At 35.3% G+C, this 19,715-nt stretch overlaps 1 protein-coding gene across 1 annotated transcript in view; it reads right to left on the reverse strand.

Moving 5' to 3' along the window:
- The window catches only part of LOC115919072 (tubulin polyglutamylase TTLL5-like), a 51,129-nt gene extending 31,788 nt beyond the window's left edge, over positions 1-19,341 (reverse strand). Inside the window, exons 1-16 of the mRNA XM_030998966.1 lie at positions 19,230-19,341; positions 12,268-12,492; positions 11,690-11,799; positions 9,332-9,414; positions 7,855-7,961; positions 7,490-7,553; positions 5,977-6,043; positions 5,354-5,436; positions 4,713-4,782; positions 4,321-4,405; positions 3,765-3,866; positions 2,749-2,840; positions 2,028-2,135; positions 1,454-1,535; positions 1,061-1,122; positions 569-657 (exon numbers count right to left, since the gene is read on the reverse strand). Of these exons, the coding sequence (XP_030854826.1) occupies positions 569-657; positions 1,061-1,122; positions 1,454-1,535; positions 2,028-2,135; positions 2,749-2,840; positions 3,765-3,866; positions 4,321-4,405; positions 4,713-4,782; positions 5,354-5,436; positions 5,977-6,043; positions 7,490-7,553; positions 7,855-7,961; positions 9,332-9,414; positions 11,690-11,799; positions 12,268-12,443 (1,380 nt within the window). The 5' untranslated portion in view covers positions 12,444-12,492; positions 19,230-19,341. The remainder of the gene's footprint in view (positions 1-568; positions 658-1,060; positions 1,123-1,453; positions 1,536-2,027; positions 2,136-2,748; positions 2,841-3,764; positions 3,867-4,320; positions 4,406-4,712; positions 4,783-5,353; positions 5,437-5,976; positions 6,044-7,489; positions 7,554-7,854; positions 7,962-9,331; positions 9,415-11,689; positions 11,800-12,267; positions 12,493-19,229) is intronic.
- Between the last annotated feature and the right edge of the window lie 374 nt (positions 19,342-19,715).

Raw genomic sequence — 19,715 nt, forward strand, 5'->3', positions numbered from 1 at the left:
TCTGACAAAAACATTGATAAACTTAAAATATAATTTCAACATGCTGGTTCCAAAAGAATTACTGCTTTAATTATTTAATTAATTAACTGCATGAAAATAAACAATAGGAATTAATTTCAATTCAAAACAGTTACTTAGTAAGGAGAGAAAAATCATGAAATTATTACAATCATTAATTAAATTAAATCATTAGTGATTTTAGAACATTAGATACAATAAAAAAAAATTAAAATCTGAGAGAAAATCAACAATTTATAAATCAATATTATCTACATTTGAAAATCAAGTTAGTCTAAATTTAGGCAAACATGTGCATTCAAGAAAATAAGGAGAGACAAACAGATAAGAAATTGAATAGACGGGAGTGATATCTAACAATTGAGATTTGATATGTAATGATATTTTGTAAGATGGAAGGTACTGGAAAGTGATGTTTGGGATAGTGTAATGACGGTTGAGATGCCGTATTTCTCCTGCCCCCGCCCTTGCCCAACCCCAACCTCCCCTACCCCTATCCTCCCCTACCCCCCTTCTCATCCTACACCCCTCTCTAGGTGAGCTATCATACCTGTTGCCTGAGAGTGCTGGAGGCGGCTAGATCCTGATTTCTTCTACTCTGCTGCATGCGTCTCATAACCGGATCTTGTATAATAAAGCCTGTCAAGATACACAGTTAACAGGAACTTTTAATATAATGATTCATTTTCACCTGAAAATATTCAAATCCATTTGATTATGCAAGAAGACTTGAAGTAACAAGTGTAATATTTAGCAAGGGCAGACAAGTGAAATTCATATAGAGTCTTTCTTCACATACGTAAGACATAAGCAAAGAAAGATGCAGAGAAATAGGTTTCCAAGGCAATAGGCACTGTCTCTAGTATAGGTTGAAAGGAGAACCCCCCCCCCCCCAAAAAAAAAAAAAAAAAAACACATGACAAGGGTACCTTGTACAATGTAAAACATCTTTATAGAGTACAACAAAAACAAAATGCTCTATATGTAGTTTCAGCTTTATATAATGTTATGATAAAGTTAAGACAAAGGCTGTCACACTTACCAGTTAAACTGAACAGGTCACCACACATGTTTGATTTGATCTTCATGTCTATTGGCGCTTCACTGAAGAGGGTAAGGAAATGGAAAAAAAGATCAAACTTAATGAAAACTGTGAGTTAAAAAGAACTCTACAAGGATCAAATATCAAAACACTCAATCTAAATTACTCTGATTGAAACCTGCTTGAAAACATTTACTCACAACCTGGATCAACGGCTTCTTTTAAGATGCTTGAATAATGCATACAGGTATATCTTCTAATCTCAAGTTATAATCGTTTAACAATGTTCTCATACCAACATTTTCTAAAATCAGATACTTATATCAGTATTTGCTTGAAGAACGGTCCAGTCATCAGGGTTCAATGTAATACTAGACAAAAGTGATAGCTTACCAAGCTAATGATGGAGAAAGATTGACTTCTAAGACCCAGGGCTTCAGATTGGCATCTACTAAGATATCAAAACCATACAGCTCTGTGGATAGAGAGAAATATCATATTGTTATTCATATGTTTCCAATAACATGAGTATATATATATATATATATATATATATATACAAATATTTTTTGTAGATAAAGTACTTCTGTTACAATTATTTTATACTTCCCCTGGAACCAAATCTATTTCTCATCTTTTCATTCATTTAGCACTGCACTGCAAAAATATTATAGCTTAATCACTGACAACAAATATGTTAAAGCAGATCTTTGAAAATTTTCAAACAGAAATGCCATTATTGATGGAGATGCTTCTGAATTTAGAAAAAATGTCTTCGCATATATAGTTATAAAATGAAAAGGAAAAAATAAAACAGTTATAAACTTCCTTTTTATAAAACAAAAAATATTTAAAAAACATTTTTTACTTTCCAATAGACATTATCCACACAATGTTAACAAAATATATTTCTACACCTCACTATAGTTAAATAAAAATGTGAATATGATCAAAGGAGAATTCTCACCGAAACAGTTTCCCCTGTAGGGCAAGAACATCTTACAGGCTGTAGCAACAGGAAGCTCGGCACAGATGATTGTTTTGTTGACGGCTTCTTCTATCCTTGAAAGTAGTACTGAGAAGAAGACAACAAATACTGTAAATCTCTGTGTATAAGGCGCACTTTTTTGCCGCCGAAAAAAATTGAAAGTCGGGGGTGCATCTTATACACAGGTACAAAAAAAAGTAATCTGTGTGTCAACTCACCACTAGTCTGTCATCTTGATTTGAAAGTAATCTTTCTAATAGATCTCAATATGTAGTATATAATAATAGTTCCTCAAATTTTTCTTCTTTCACATGGCGTACCACAAGGTTCTATCCCAGGTACTCTACTGTTTTTAATTAACATTAATGATCTTACAAATTCTTCTAAAAACCACATTGTTACTAGTATTTGTGCCAACTTCACAAGCACAAATCAGCGCCTTCAACTGCACCTCGATGTTAATTTTTTTTTTCTTCCCCAAAATAGAGGTGCGCCTTATACACGGAGATTTACGGTATATTCAAAATAAATGTTAAAAACCATACAATATTAAACCAGGACACATGAAGAAAAGACTGGATTGGTAACATTTAAAAAAGTGTGTTCATCTACAAATTTTGATTAGAGTACTTATACTCTATTCTAGGATTTAGCTCCCAATATATTTTACTACCATTACTGAAAAACACAGCTTACTTACGTTTTGCATCTTTGCCTTGTTTCTTGAGGTACCGAAGCATGGCCCCTAAACTCCACTTGTTTCCATAGTCCTCAATGTCTCCATCATCACACCTAAAATATACCAAACATACCGTATGTTCTTTTCATCATGTTTTTTTTTTCTTGCAACACTTTATAACATATGAGTGCACTGATTCTATCATTACTATACCAGAATACTAAATATATAATATTTCTGCTCATCCCTAAATTACTGTCATTGCTACTACAGCTACTACTCTACTGTTGGCTAATTAATTAGTTTAAATCTCTTTATTATCAATATGATTAATCATTCTTATTATCATAATGACTTTCACTATAGTTCTATATGTTTTCATCATCATACCTGGAACATTAATAATACAAAACTCAGTATTTCTTCCAATTATCTTAATTTTAGTTATTTACAATTCATTTTATAACCAACAAATGCAATTATTCTAGTGATACTAAGCCATTTCAACAATACTAATAACAATATTAATCCTTAATTCAGAAAGATAATTAAAATGACTGATACTATTACTACACTACAACCACATCCATTACTTCAGATATAATGTAACCAAAATCATCAATTATTATCATCATCGAGATTAGTATCACCATGGATACCATATATGGGAATCATCACCGTTTTCAAATTATGCATTATCATTATCACCACAACAACCACAAACACTCTTACTGCTGCTGCTACTCTTCATTACACTAGCATAAGCGCCACAACATATTGAGGGTTCAGTGATACAAAAACGTAACTCCATATTTTGCCAAAATTAGTATTTGATATCAGAATGTTCAGAAAAACTGTGGGCTTTCCAGGAAACACAAAGACTTAACTCCACCCAACACCCCATTGAAGTCAATGGCTAGTGAAACATAGACTTAACTCCTTAAGGCTCAAGTGCTCAGTGAAACATAAACCACTTTTTCTCAAAATGGCCAAAATGGAGTTACGTCTTTGTGTCACTGACCCCTCGATATACTCACTTGACATAGTCACTGCTCTTCTTGTTCAAACTGTAGTTTGTCAAGTGCATGCAGGTGTTCTTTATCGTCTTGTTGTTCTGTTGGTATTGCACAGTAGCGAACCTACAAAAGACAATTTACATGACAACGGCATGTTCCAGGTGAATAATTCATACCAGGGTATAATTTATGAATACTTCAGAGAGGTTTCCTCTGAGAGAGCTACCGATAAGTACATCACAACATCACCTGTTATCAGACTTTACCACACTATAAACTAGGACAGTAAAATCTACATCAAATGGCCAAGTGCTAAAAAAATAAGCAATTGTGAGTATATTGTACGCATCTCATTACCAAAAGGTCCTTGATAATGGTTCTGGCATATGTCAATATTTCGGAGGGTCTCCAGTTTTTAGATCGTTAGAACTCTCTCACTGTCAATTATGTTTGAATAAAAACTTCTTGATTGTGATATTAGAAAAATACACAGAAGTAGGTTTAAAACATTTCTCTTATCTTAACAGTCAATGGATAGGGAACATGATTTGATTAAATCTAATTAAGAACATCTTACCTGGTTAAGCCTTCCTCATAGAGGTATATACGAAGAGGATCATATGATGTCACTGCTACATATAACCTCAGATCAAACTTGAAACCTATTTGAAAAATATTGCGTAACAGTTGTTTATTACAGACATGAAGTAATGTAATCAGCCAGATAACTACATGAATTAAGTAAAGCCTATATTTGCATACTTCATACATATACCCCACTCCTTAAAGAAAAAAAAAACAATCAAATAAGACAGATGACAGATAAAACAGTCAGAATAATACTTCAAAGGATACTTCAATATCCGATTTATGGAAATGCATCTATTTTTTTCCTCCATTTTCATGTGGTAGCTTAATACAAGAAGTAGAATAGAATTTATATAATTCTCTATAAATCACAGAACTTACCATCTATGAGAAGAGGGTTGTTGAGATATCGACAAGCAACATAAGCAGCATCTAATGGCACATTCTGAGGCTGTTAGAGAAATTGTGAAAAGGAATCCATCAATTGTTATCTCATGATTAAGCAAATTAAATCATAAATTCATGAACATTATATCGATGATCATCACCGTGAATATGCAATGCATGCACAATCAAAATAAAATACGCATGTATATGCTATGTTGTGCTGGAGCACAGTTTTACATAGGAGCTGCAGTACAATGGACTTTCAAAACAGTGTACATGTTTTTAGAGAAAACACAAGACAAAGGATAATAACTTGAGAAGTCTCTCTATGAAACATCAATGTATACTTTGCATAGGATTCAATTCAATTCAATTCAAATGAACATTTATTTTTTTCCATTCAATTTGACAACATATTTGACATCTGTTCAAACATTACAATTTATACGTAGGAACATAAATATAATTAAAGAACCTGTATTACAAGGAAGAAGGCGTGAATTCCGATAAGTATAGCTTGTAATGGGTATGGACTATTAATGGACTATTCATTAAATTTTGGGGTGAAACTTTGCCTAAATGATATGCCACACCTTTTCATGTAAGTCATTGAGAGATTAGGATAGTTAACTTACGCTATTGACAAGGAAGATGCCCCTTCCTCTTGATGAAGCTACTGGTTTAACGATCCATGTACCCCTCTCCTTGTTATGTGCAGCTAAAAGGATAAAAGCAAGGTCAAAGTGTCATGATCCAGACCAGTTTACAATGGTAAAGATCTAATGGTTGGCAAATGGACGATGATAAAAAGTGAAAGATCGAATGGAAATGGAGAGTAATATTTTATAACGGATGACAAAAATCATAGAAGAATAAGGCACAATCAGATGGTTTGGAATGCTTCATTACATTAAAGTATGACATAGGTCATTTAAGCAATGAAATATATTCAGAACATTCCATTTCATTTATATATTTCTAAAATATGAGGAGGCGCGATAGCTCAGTTGGTAGAGCAGTGGTCTCGTAATCTGGCAACCCGGGTTCGAAACCAAGGTGATGCGCTAGTGCCCTTTGGTAAGGCATTAATCCTCATTACCAGGTCTCTCGGAGAGGACCTAAAGCCGTTGGTCCTCTGGTTGCTTACTAACAAGCATTTATGCTTTCTTAGCAGTCAGGTAAAATAACCACCACTACTACTACTATCATCAAACTATTAATTCCACACAGACTGATAAAGGATATGATATAAACCTACCAACTAAATCATCATACTCTGAAGGACAGCAGAAGGTCTGTGGCAAGAAATCAAAATGACGTGAACCCTGCAAAAGCAACAAAGGTAACAAGTTTTAAAATTAATCACAAATTAAACAAACAAGGGAAACGCTCTCGGCGGTCTCGCCTGCATAACGCAATTCAATATGATAAACCAGAACGTCAATGACGTAGCGCTCATCCGCATCTCGCAACAACAAATATATCGTAAATTTTATGTGGTACACTTTTGAAGTGGTCAAAAAAATAAAAATTTGATGCCCTGGAAGGGACATAATTTCATTTCACTTGCATAAAGTACCATAAATAATCAATGGAACAAAATCTCACAATTCTGTGTAGAAGTTTAGTGTTCCAAATTAAGCTCTACCAGATAAGGCAAACCAAATCAAAATCGGTCGAGAAATGAGGGAAAAGAAGCAATTTTTGTTATTTTTGGAATAAATTTGCATAAATTACCATAATTAATTAATGGAGAACAATTTCGAAATTCTGTGTAGAAGTTTAGTGTACCAAAGTTAGCTTTACAATATAAAGCAAACCAAATCAAAATCGGTCGAGAAATGAAGGAGAAGAAGCCTTTTTTTGTGATTTCGAATAAATTTGCATAAATTAGCATAGATAATGAATTTCATGATTCTGTGTAGAAATTTTAAATCCCCCTCCTAGCCCTATTATATGAAACAATCAGAATCAAAATCAGTTGAAAAATAACGAAGAAGAAGTATTTTGAAAATCTTGATGTTGATGCCACAACAAAGTCTAAGTTTGTTGACCTTAAATGACCTTTAACCTAAACTTAGTGACCTGAAATTCTACTCACATGATTGGGGAGACTTGATAACCCTATAGTCCAAGTTTCATTGACTAAGAACTTATACTTTCAAAATTATATCAAAAATTCAAAAACTTAACCTTAGGTTAAGTTTTTGATGATGATGCTACAACATAGTCAGAGTCTGTTGACCTGAAATGACCTTTGACCTTGACTTTGTGATCTGAAATTCTACTCACATGATTGGGGATACTTGATTACCCTATGGTCAAAGTTTCATTGACTAAGAACTTATACTTTAAAAATTATATCAAAAATTCAAAAACTTCACCATAGGTTAAGTTTTTGATGTTGACGCCGCCGCCGTCACCGGAAAAGCGGCGGCTATGTCTCGCTTTTTGCTACGCAGGCGAGACAAAAATGATAAGGAGGTAACTTTTCCCTTCAACATAAAGATATTGACATTTTCATCACAAGCATACACTTCCTTTTCATTTTATTATTGACACTAAATGCAACATCAACAAATTGGCTACTTTCATCTCCCAAAGAAAACTAAAGGCTGAACTTCAATATAAAGATCAAGCAGAAGTATTTCTTCACTTCATTTGCTTTTGAACATTTACCTTTAATTAAAAATGCTACTAAGCTATGTTTCTCATGACTAAAGGAAGCTATAATTAGCTTTTTTCTAATGAAATACTTTGAAAGTACATACCTTGGCATGTTGCATCCGCTGAAAGTTCTTGTACAATCTGTCTTTTCTTGTGATTTCATAGGACCTGTTTAAAGAAAGAGGAAAAGAAAGGGGAGAAAAGTTAATGGGGGTTCAAGCTGAACAAAAAGAATGTAAATAGGATAAGAAAGACAACAACAAAATTATCTCCAAATTTGTAATATTAAAAACTAACTGGACAAAGAATTAGACTGAACCAATACAATTACTGTTCTATTTTTTTGTTACAGTAATGTTTTATTACAGAATGTTACTTCATTTTATATTATTATAAACTTATTTGTTCAAGTAAACTAAGTAGCCATCTGGTACATTATGAGTATGCAAATATATTTTTAAAAGATTACCTTGGAAAATGGTTGATTTTCTGGAAGTCAGTAAAGCTTCTCAGAGTGTATGGTTTGACATGAGACCCAATCCACATCAAGTTGAAATCAGAGCTATTAGGATGGACCTAGAAAGAAAAAAAGAAAGAAATATATGCATGTACATAAACAAATAACTCTCAGACACATGAATTAAACTTGATTGAAAATGTCTCATAAACAAAGTCTTTTTACTCATAAATGAAGTCAGCAAATATTCTGTATGTGAATGGTTAAACATGAGAGCCTTTCAAAACCAATTTGAAATCAGAGCTTTTAGGATTGACTTAAAAAGATACAAGTTACAGCATATAAATAAGCCCATAGAAAGTTAAAAATAAACATGATGACACAATAAACACAAAATAATGTTTAAATGAAATGAGTAATGAAATGAGTAAAGAAACAATTGTCCCTGATTTAACTCTTATTCTTTGTACCTCAAGACAAAATTTTCTCTCACTTTTTCTTTTTTTGACAGAGAAAACTTCTGAAAAACTATATCTTGCAATTTGTTGTATAACTATTTGACTAGAGCTACAAAAAGATAGGACAGTATAATCTACATCAAATGGAAAAGTGCTTTAAAAAAAAACTTTTATTTGGCTTATTATTCATTCTAGAACATATTCTGCAGCTGTTCATAACTGTGCTTAAACAAACTTAATTCAATTATCACAATGTAGAGCAGGTAAATATGAAATATCAGTGTCAGTGAGGAAACCTTCTGAGTACTTTATTTAACATTTGCAAATTCCCTTTAATAAAACTGATAAAGTATTAGTACCGGTATGTAAAGAATCTAAACCCGGGATTCAATTCTGGGTTTGCCAAATATTTCTACAAGCAATTATCTGCTATTACAATTAATCAATTCAGTGCATAAATACTGAACACATTCTAGTCGATACCAATTTCACAGCAAACTCCTTTTGGTATCATGTACCATTCAACTGAAGGAATTTGGCAATTTAATAATAGAGAAGTCTTCAGTTCATAAAACAGTGCATACGAGATACATAACAATCTTCAAACATCAGGTAGTAAAACAAAATATTTAAAAAAACAATGTCAATTGCAGCATACTGTAAAAAAAAAAAAGAAAAGCTAATCGTCTGCAGAAAAAGTATTTTTCAAAAGTAAAACAAAAAAGTATATATATATATGTTATATACACAAGACAGCAAAAAGACAGCAAAAAGTATATATACGGTATGTTATATACACAGGTACAGCAAGTCTATGCTCATGTACATGACTGCACCTATGTCCATGAAATATTCATTGCACAGTGTTCCAATTAACATTACCATACACAATATAATTTCGATTCCTATCCATTAAATTAATACCATCTCCAATCCCATCCAATATTCATACAATAGGGTGATTACTGCCACTGACTGAAGCCTGGGAAGGGCACTTTGTGGTTTCCATAGCAACACATGTAAACACTCACCTCATGGAACCCGTGTTTGTGTAGAAGCTGCCTGATTACTCTGCAGTCAGTGCGGACGATCTTATAGGCAAGGTGGTGCTTTTCTGATGGAAAAACAGAAGAATGGAAATCATAACAAATAATACTAACTCCCTTTTTCTTTTGAGTGAGCGAGGGATCATTTTCATGCAAGAGAAAATGCTCAAGGACTCTCTTATTCCTTTAAATTTCAAAACTTACTATTAAAAAATGTATATTCTTGTTCTACTTGGCATAACTTACATGTAATACATATTAATTTGGATTCTTGAAATAAATACATGTTCATTGTCAAGAGTAAGTTATATGTACAGTGTATGCTTTAAATAATATTGCATTATTGTGTTATGAGATGATGTACATTGTAGTTTGTACATATTTCATTCACAATTAAGTTACATGTAGTTTAAAGATCTGGGCTGAAAGCATTGATCATTGTTAAAACCGTCAAATGTAAATGATATCAAACTCTTTTTGAAAAAGAATATATATATATTCAGCTTTGTAATAGAAAATCAATCTTATGACCTTTTTACATTTCCATAGTATTAGTACACATGTTAGAACCCTACATCATATTAACAAGCATCTTCATCCCCTGTGGTTTATCTGCTACTTAATTACAAAATGATACCCTTTTAATGAAGCTTTCAAGAGGTTTCAAACTTTAATGAAAAGTGACCATGGATTAATTGAACAAAGGAGTTTGGAAACTGGAAGTGAACAATGGGATCTTTGTATTCCCAGTGGGAGGACAAAAGATGAATGGTGTCTAAGGGTAGAAGCCAGGTGTAATGAATAGGGAACCACACTCCAATGTCAATACACTCAGCTGGTCAATACATGGTCATCGATTACATAGCCTTTTAGTACCAACAAGGCACTTCAAGGACGTCAGCCTACATATTTTGTTGTTAAAGAAGCATACTTCTTCTGGTTGTAATCCAATATGCATACAAACATACGCACCTGTGTAACTAGTTATCTTTATCAACTATTATGTAACTAAACTTCAGTTAGAAGATATATTATTTTTCAGTACATTTTTTTTGCAAATACAAATGTACGTAGTCACGGGAAATGTGTATGCAGCACTGTACTTATCATATTTCTCCATTCTCACTTATTTAAAGTGTCAAAAAATGAATTTAAAAATGTTCACACAAAAAGCCTTCATTGCATAACGTTACTACCTGAGAGTTTTCAAGAAGAAAAAACTATTTGAAATGTTCTCTATTTTTGCAAGTAGGATTTGAGTTATGGATTACAGAAGCTAATTACAATCAATTACTTGAGCTTTATATTTCTATAAAAATATTTATAATCTTATTTACACATATTGTAGACAAAAGTACATGAATCATATAGTGTATGCAGAGATGCCAACCTCTTGATTAAAAAAAGCAGACTAAAAAAAGCAGACTGAATATCCTAAAAAATCAGATTTTGGAGAGAAAATTAAGATTTTCACGAAAACTCGACACTAGTACTGACCCGTTTGCCCTGGGCCAGTGAAATTTTAGAAAAATGTTTTACAGGTAAGAACGGTCAAGTAAAATGTTTGCTTTTTCATTAAAATTTAATGATAACTATATATAGAAAGGATGGGGTCTCCGTCTTTTTTTATCTATATCTATTTTTCAATGAAACTCTGTAAGAATGGTGCAAACTACATAAAACACACACTCAAATCATCTGATCACTGTACAAAGGGCTTGAACCTTTCATCTATTTTTTTACTTGAAAGATCCACTTAAAATGCTTTAAATAATCTTAATATTATGTAGAGAGCTCACTACTAATTTAATTTAATTAAGGAATTTTACATAACTATCTTGATCTAAGGAGACACGAACAAACGAACTACTATGTCTCAAAGGCTTTACAGATAGAGTCAAACCTGCTTTAGTGAGTAGTGACTACCTGTCTACTGAGACCACATTTCTTGTTTTCCTTGAAAATGGTTTCTCATTGAACATGTACTAAAGGAACCTGTACATAAAGACCACCTGCCTATAAAGACAACTTTTCTTGTCTCCCTAGGTTTCACTATACTATTGTCCAGGTCATTGATTTATTACCACATGGCAAATTCAATCACACTGCTTTTTTCATCTTACAAAGTCTACCTTCTTTCTCCTGTGTACAGAGAAGCAATTCAACAATAACTGTCTTTATTCCAAATCTACTATTTTGTCTCAGCACGGTAACATTTAAGTTTATAGATCGACTTCCTATCTTTACAAGCATGTTGTTTCAAAGTGACTGACAACTCTTACTCATCCCTAGGTACAGTTCTTTTTAATGAAGAAAAAGGATAACAATTGGCATCTCACTCACCTCCTGTTGCATAGAGTCGCTTGACCTTGATGAAGTTGCACTCAGGTCTAAACACCAAGACAGGAAGGTTCTTCTTTGGTCCACACCACATAACATTCTCAAGCTTTTCTCTGTTAATTAACAAATATACAAACAAAATTAAGAGCAGACATATTAATGTATGTACATACTATAAAAAGGGATAAAAAGAGAAAGATGCACTATAAGACAAGAAAATCTCCAGGCTTAGATATAAATGCAGATGAGATCAATATAAACCATAATCGGAAATGATTCAGTTACTTCACATGATTATCAAGTGCAGGGCTACTATTCATAAGAGAGACAGCATATACAGAGCCCAAAAGCTGTGCAGCAAATTAGAAACATAGGAGCTGGGAGCAATTTTGATCCGCATAGCTGTAAAATGCTCTGGAAAATTACTGGAAGAATACCGTAAATTGATCAACAATACCCCAATTTCATGAATAAAAAAGTACTTTTCACAGTGCAGCTGTATACCTTCACGCTATATTGGAAAAAATTCACCAATTGCTTCTCATTATTATGGTATTTTAAAAGATTCACATTCTGCTTACCCTGATGTTCTATCATCGTCATCGCTCTCCTCCTCACTTTCCTCATCGTTGCCTGTATCGTCATCATTTGAGGAGTTACCACTGTCGTAGGAATCCTTATCATCTGTGTCACTGCTTCCACATGTGACATCAGAATCATAGTCGTCATCATTATCAGATGATACACTGGACGCCATATTGAATTCAAATTGCCTAGTCCATTAGTGAAAAATAGTGGTTACAGATCTGAAAGTTATAAAGAAAAAGGAAACTAGTATCAATCAAGATTTTATGCATCAACTATCAAACAAATGAATGGCAATTTTAACCGATCACCTACTGGTCAAACAAAAATTTGTGCACAGCTTGAATAAAATTAACCTCAAAAACTTTCACCCAGCACTCTATGGCCTAACAGAGTATGAAGAAAATAAAGAATAACAGTAATCGCACACACCCAATTCGGACTTGCGTTCCATGCAGGCCCATTTTTATACACGCGCAAATGGTGCATCCTGTTGTCTACTCCCAAGTCACTTTTATATAAATTTACAGTATTTTTAAACTTGCTCTCTTTATAGAAGTAATCTTTGAATCTCACATTTTCAATGCCATATTACGACATGGACCAGACACACAGGACAGAATATGTTTTTTTAAAACTACGCCATCTTCAAAGAAATTTTCATTTTTAGATCAGGATTTTTTTGCATTTTTTAAGCTCAAGTCTGTCTGATCGTACGGCTAATAATTTCCAAAGCTCTTTGGAAGCGCATAGAGACTTTATATAAGGACCGAATTTTATTATTATTATTACATGTGTTGCGATCAATTTCCAATCTCGATGTCTGATACCGCCGCCATGGTTTGTGGCTGGATCGCATATGACAAACTACCCTGGGATATTTGTTCAGCATGTGCATGCATTTAATATGCATGGGTGAACTCCAAACTGAGTTTGTACTCGAGGCCACAAACCACAGCAATTATGTCGCAAACTGGCTTCAAGACATGGACAATGAAAATCAATATTGTCATGGCAATTCCTTTTTTCCAGGAATTTTTCAATCAGTAACAACAATACCAATTTAATTAAAATTAGTGGTCGAAATGTATATCAACCACTAGGAAAAAATACAGATGTATTGCATGTTTAAAATAAATGGGGGAAATCAAATAAGCATATTTAATACTTACTAATACTTGCTAATAATAGCAATTAGTTTAGTGTACCAAGTTCATTATACAGAGTTTGCTGAATTTAGCATACATGTACCTCCCTGCAAGCGCATATTACACTTAAAGTTGATACTCTAAACAAATAAATGTCCCTTAATTTGTTACCTACGGCAAGTATATGTTATTCTTAAGTTTTTCAATTACTTAGTATATCACAAAAAAATTCTGTCTACTCGAAATCCTCAATTGAAATGTCTAAAATATCCGCCTCTCTTTGCATAGAAAATCAGTCACGACGCTGGTCTACTATTTATGACCTCACGTCCGGGAGAGAGTATATTCACGTACCCGGATGTTCCATAGCAAACATGTGCAGAGTGATACGATTTTCTGCATATTTTTGTTTCAAAGGCTGAAAAGTCTAATAAATCATAATTCTATGTACAATTCTTTACCTTCCCCTAGTACTTCATAGTATTAATATCAATTCCCCTTTTAAAAATTATGACATATACATGCCAACGACGTGCTATTAGTCGATATTTTCACCATGTAATTTTTGTTTTGGTGTTGAAATCGGCCCAGGCACGGAGTGAACAGTAGCTGTCTACCCATGCACAGTTCATTACCATACACTACAGCGATCTCCCGATGGTTTCTTCTTCCTTTTTCCCATGTCTTTCGCCTTCCTTGGCCCTGAACATCCTTCATCTACCAATTCTGACACCGGTAGTCAGGAGCAAGTCTTTGTTAGTTGTTTTTCTTAGCTGGCAACGTCGCTTTCATTCTCTTGCAATTGCCGATAAACATATAACTAGCGCACGTACGTTCCATCACAAGCAAGCAGCGCCTAGAGCAGCGGCTTGGTCTTACCTCCCGATTCTGCTCGCTCCACGAACGTTCATGCAAGAGCCGCATCACTCGCCAAAATATTATAGAGGAAGCGCGCTTGCATGATCTCGTTCAAGTTTGATATTTTACAACATAAAAATGTTTAACTGGTACTGTATCCTTTTTTGAGGCAGTCACACACATCTATGATAAGTACTATCATAGTTCTAGACCTATTCGTTTTACAAAACTGCTCATGTTCATCTGATGACAATATAATGCATCCGCCTATTCATAAGTGCACGATTTAACTTTAATTCCTAAGCAGTAAACTCGTCTTAAATCTCTACCAAATAGGTGAATATGAGGATATAAAAAGAAATCAGCGACTGGAAAATGTTGCTTCGTTATTCTTCATTCAAATGAAAACAGAAAATCCATCAAATATACTCCTTAACAACAACAAATCTAAGCTCTGACAGGATAGCATTTACGTAGGGATATCACTGCCATTCACTCTCACTGAGCCCATGACTCCCGTTCGTGACGTCACGGATAGAGGCCCGACTCTACATGTACGTGCACTTCCGGGTTTCAGACTTAGATATTTTGGTAGAGTTTAGTCGAATAAATTCATTATTCTAAACTTGTTTTGTCGGGTGGACACCATTTGGTGTTATTATGGGGGTTAAAAGCTTTCTATTTATGTAATTATCTCAGTATTTGGGATTGTCTTAGAGTATCAACTTTAACGCATGATTGCTCCTATTTATACATGTATTTGATGTTCCAATACAATGTACGGTGGTATGTACTATTATTATTGTTTAAAAAAAGAAAAGTAAAGCGCATAGAGAACTCTACAAATTATTATGCCTTTCATAAACACTTTTCATTATTATTACTATTATCGCTATTAGCATAAACTAAGCATCAAATTGAAACAAATTTGAAACGATGTCCGCAAGTGCTCCCTATTCCTGACTTATTTAAACTAAAGCTGCGACGAGTACTGTTGACATCTACTCGAGTACGATTTTTCGTACTTTCTGCCGTTTTTTTGTTTTTTGTGCCGATTTATGCTCATCCACCAGGCACTGTGCTGGCCGGCCGGCGCTCACCATAATAGAAAGGCTAGGTACTATGTATTAATTCTACAACAATTTCTTTTTCCCTGCCATGTCTAAAATAAATTAAAAAATTAGAAGAAAATTAATTAATAAATGGCCGCCGAGTACTCAAGTATCCGCCTGTAAGCCTGGGCGTGTACTCAAGTACCTCATTACACGCTTATGTACAGCCTTAGTTTAAACTTGCCACATGAATAAATTGTATTGACTCGCGGTGGAACGAATGGCTCAAAGGATCAAATGGAGATATAAACAAGCATTTGTAATTAGATCCATTAGAGATCTACCCAGATTCGTTTGTTTGATTGCAAATGATGCCCCTACCGACAGGCAAGAGGTATTTTACAGAGACTTTCACATTACGAGAGAAAAATCCTTGGGAAGATGAACAACTCATAAAAGTAAACGGTGAATTGGGGGTATTTTTTTTCGCGGAATCCGTTTTTTGCATCGCCAGCGCCAGCGCGCCAAAGAAAAAATGTCTGCGAAAATGCGGACTATCCTCATTTTTTAGGACGAATTACATTTATGCGGACGATCCTCATTCTCGAACTAGCGCCCCTCCTGCTGAATAGTAAAACTAAGAGGACCAATTTTCTTTTCTTTTGATCAGTAGGGGCACTCAGAGATATCCATGTAAACGAGGGCAAATTGTGGACAATTTCTGTTTCCATCGGCGCTCTGCTGGTTTCGGGTTCCCGAACCGAACCGAACTGCGCCCTGGCGATACGAAAAAACAGATTCCACATAATAAAATACCCCTAGTTCCCTGTCTACTTTTATGGGTTGTCCGTCTTCCCCGAGGATTTATTGCTCATAACGTGAAAGCCTCCATACAAATGAAAGTCAATGTAAAATGCATCAAGAAAATCATTCCGTAATCTGTTTTTCGCATCACCACCACGCGATTCGGAAATACAAAACGTCTGCGATAATGTGGACAATCCGTATTTTTGCGGACGTGTTTACAAAGGAGATCATCGTTTGTGCTTTATTCTCGGACCAGCCCCCCTTCTCAACTGACCAGCGGCAGCGCCCTTTCTGTTGATGGGTGGATTGCCAAATAAAGGAGGTACATATAGGGTGTCTGAACGATTTTTCAATTTTCAATTTGGGATCTTTTTTTTACCATTTTTGTTTGATATTTGAAAAAAATAGTAAGCAGAATAATACATTTCAAATTTCAAGTCTAACCGATGTTTCTATCGAAAGATACAGCCCCTCCAAAACGCTGCGATATTCATATCGATTTGGTCAGAATCGTTGAAAAAGATGTACACGCAGAGTTATGTTGTTTTGCTAAATTTCACCAAACAACTGTATCGCGCGATATGCAAGCGTATGCATATCGTACGCATGTTGCTAAGCTGAATGCGCGACTTGCAGCTTGAGCTACGTTGTCTCCGCGATATGTGCCATTGACTAGTAGTAATAATAATAATAATAATAATAATAATAATAATAGCCTAATAGTCCACTCCAAATTGTATTAAACCGAAACGGAAATTCTTTTTGCCCAATTAATCGTGAGCCCGGATGCCACTGAGCAGCGCCAGATCGACGTTGCTCTATCCCTTATTGTTGAACGCCAAACAAGGTAGCAACAACTCCCATCTTTTAACGTCTTTTGGTATGATGCGGCCGGGGCTCGAACCCACGACCTCCCGGTTGTGAGGTAGTATGACTAGCCGCGTACTTTCATTCAGGTTTCGTTCGTACGTGGAGATGTTACGCGATGTAACCATGGTTTGGACTGAGCGGAGCGCACGCCTTCCTAATTAGCTGATCCAACAAATAGGGGGAAGGGTATTGTTAAACTGTAATCCTTTGTGACCCCTGGGCCTGGGGGTTAGCGAAAAAATAAGCGCATAGATATATTCCTTAGGACTGGGACTACTTATCCATCGAGGCGTCATATCTCAAAAGTGACAAACCTCAGAGTTAGCCAGGACACAGTGTTTAAATCGCTGTTTTAACCAAGATATTTTTAGAATTTCGAGATGACCCCCTTTGGAAATATTGGAATTCACCTGCTCTTTCATACGACACCTCATTTATTGAGTATCACCTTCAGGATCACAACAGATAAAGGTTTGAATCTCGAATTGCATGGTCGCGCAATGCACGTAGACTGCATAGGGATGCGTGCAATCTCTAGTCTATGGGGAGAACTTTAGCACATAACATCGGGTGCGCGATCACTCCAGCAAAGCATAGAGAGTCCATGCTAATGCGTATGGACCTCTAGCACTGCATGTATGTGGTATGCACGGGGTGGATTTTTTTTAGTATTAAGATCATAAAATGTAAGACAAATACAACATAACATAGGTTATGTTATATTTGTCTTACATTTTACAGTATTTAAGATTATTAAATTATTTTTATAATAGAAAAAAAGAATTCAAAACTAACTTTTAAAGCCCTTTTTCCTCCTTCTTCTACAGAGACGGCAGCATGATTCCCTCCTCGATTGCGATGACATCAAAACTGCGCACTTTACGCACACCATACACTGACTTCTACATGCGCTACAATTCGCCACAAAGACAGCTCGCCCCTAAACAACTCGACACAATACCCTCCCTGGATATCTCGCCACAATACCCTGGACAACTCGACTGTAGCAAGTTGTGCAGGGTATTGTTGCGAGATGTCCAGGGTATTGTGTCGAGCTGTCTTGGGGCGGGTTGTTTTTGTGGCGAGTTGTCTAGGCCCCGGTGAAAACATACGTGACTCGTGACCCGTGGCTCTTGCGCAACATCTGACGGGTAGTTTTCTTATCTCGCAGACGTTTTCATTTATTGCTTTATCGCAGGTTTAAAGCACCTAGGCCTCTTATTCCGTACAAATTTCTAGATGGACTTTCGAAATGCTTATTATTGGTATCATTATTAATATTATTATTATTAAGACCCCAAAATTGCTAAATTGAATATTATACTTTGGAATTATATAGTAATGCTCCGCCACCTCTGTCGGCTAATAGTTGGGCTGAAATGTATAATGTATTTAATATAATACCAAACTCTAAAAACGCTCGTACGCAATAGCCTACCGCTGAGCTGTGTACACAACCGATCGCGTCCATATCAACATGCATATATTCGGACGTAAGCGGTCGCGAACGGTTTTTAAAAACAAAGGTCATAAAATCCGAAAATGGCGCACGTTAGCTGAATTGCGGATGGGCTATAAGCAAACAAGTAGGCCAGATGTCTGGAAACCAAGGAAATTTACACCAACGAAACTTGTAAGTTCCATTCTTTATTTATTTGTGATGGGTTATATCCCATTTAATTAATTAGTAGGACATTTGAAAGTGTCATACCGCAGGCTTTCAAATGTGTCGCGTTAATGTGCTGGTGCCAGTGTTGCCTGTTTTACTACACAGTCAGGATAGTGATGCTCCTGTGCGCGATCAGACACCCTAGTACATATTCAATTCAAAATAAGAGTGGTTTCCCATGAAGTGACAGAATAATGGGCACGTTTCACTATACAGCACTGTACGGGTAACCACCATGCATGACCACAACCAGAAACAAGTTAGTGCAGTCAGTCAGTACCAACTCCTCCGATTCGGTGCCTACGCGCTACGCCAGGGCCCCGGCGGGACGACACACACACTTACAGTTACAGAGATTGGCGGCGATCACTGCACTGCAGCTCCACTGTTCATATTAACTCCAACATTCCAAACTGCATAGCAGCCAACACAGACTTGAACAGACGCCAAATAATCAGCGATGTCAAAACGTTCAAAACTACATTGAAATAATTCAATAGACAAGGAAATTTTGCTTTTTATGATTATTAAAATTCAAATTAACAAAATCATACCTTGGTTCCACATGTTAAACTTGCAAAAGCTCAAAATTCTAGCCTTTTCTTTGGGTTATGAGTGTTCAAGACAAAATTTGTTGTCACGGCAATTGAACAGAGCATGCGCAATAACGACAATGACTGAACTAAGCTGAAGCAACCATCCAATACCACCGTCATTAAAGCACTGAACCATATCAATTTCATACATCTTGATTTTGTTGTATTTTGCCATTAATTTATTCTCATCAACAAGGGAGTGCGACCTGTACAATAGTTGGGGTGTGCCTGGATAAAAAAAGTCTCCTCAAGACAGAAACATTTTGGTTTTGTAGTTTTTTTGCTTCTCAGAGGGAAAAAAAAAAAGACCATTAATTCTCTCTCTCTCTCTCTCTCTCTCTCTCTCTCTCTCTCTCTCTCTCTCGGGCTCCACCCTCTTTCTTTCTTTCTCTCTCTCTTTTATTGAGTTGTTAGTCTGCAGTATATGAATGAATCATACATATA

Source organism: Strongylocentrotus purpuratus, unplaced genomic scaffold, assembly GCF_000002235.5.
Source record: "Strongylocentrotus purpuratus isolate Spur 01 unplaced genomic scaffold, Spur_5.0 spur5_scaffold_5, whole genome shotgun sequence".
NCBI classification, from domain to species: domain Eukaryota; kingdom Metazoa; phylum Echinodermata; class Echinoidea; order Camarodonta; family Strongylocentrotidae; genus Strongylocentrotus; species Strongylocentrotus purpuratus.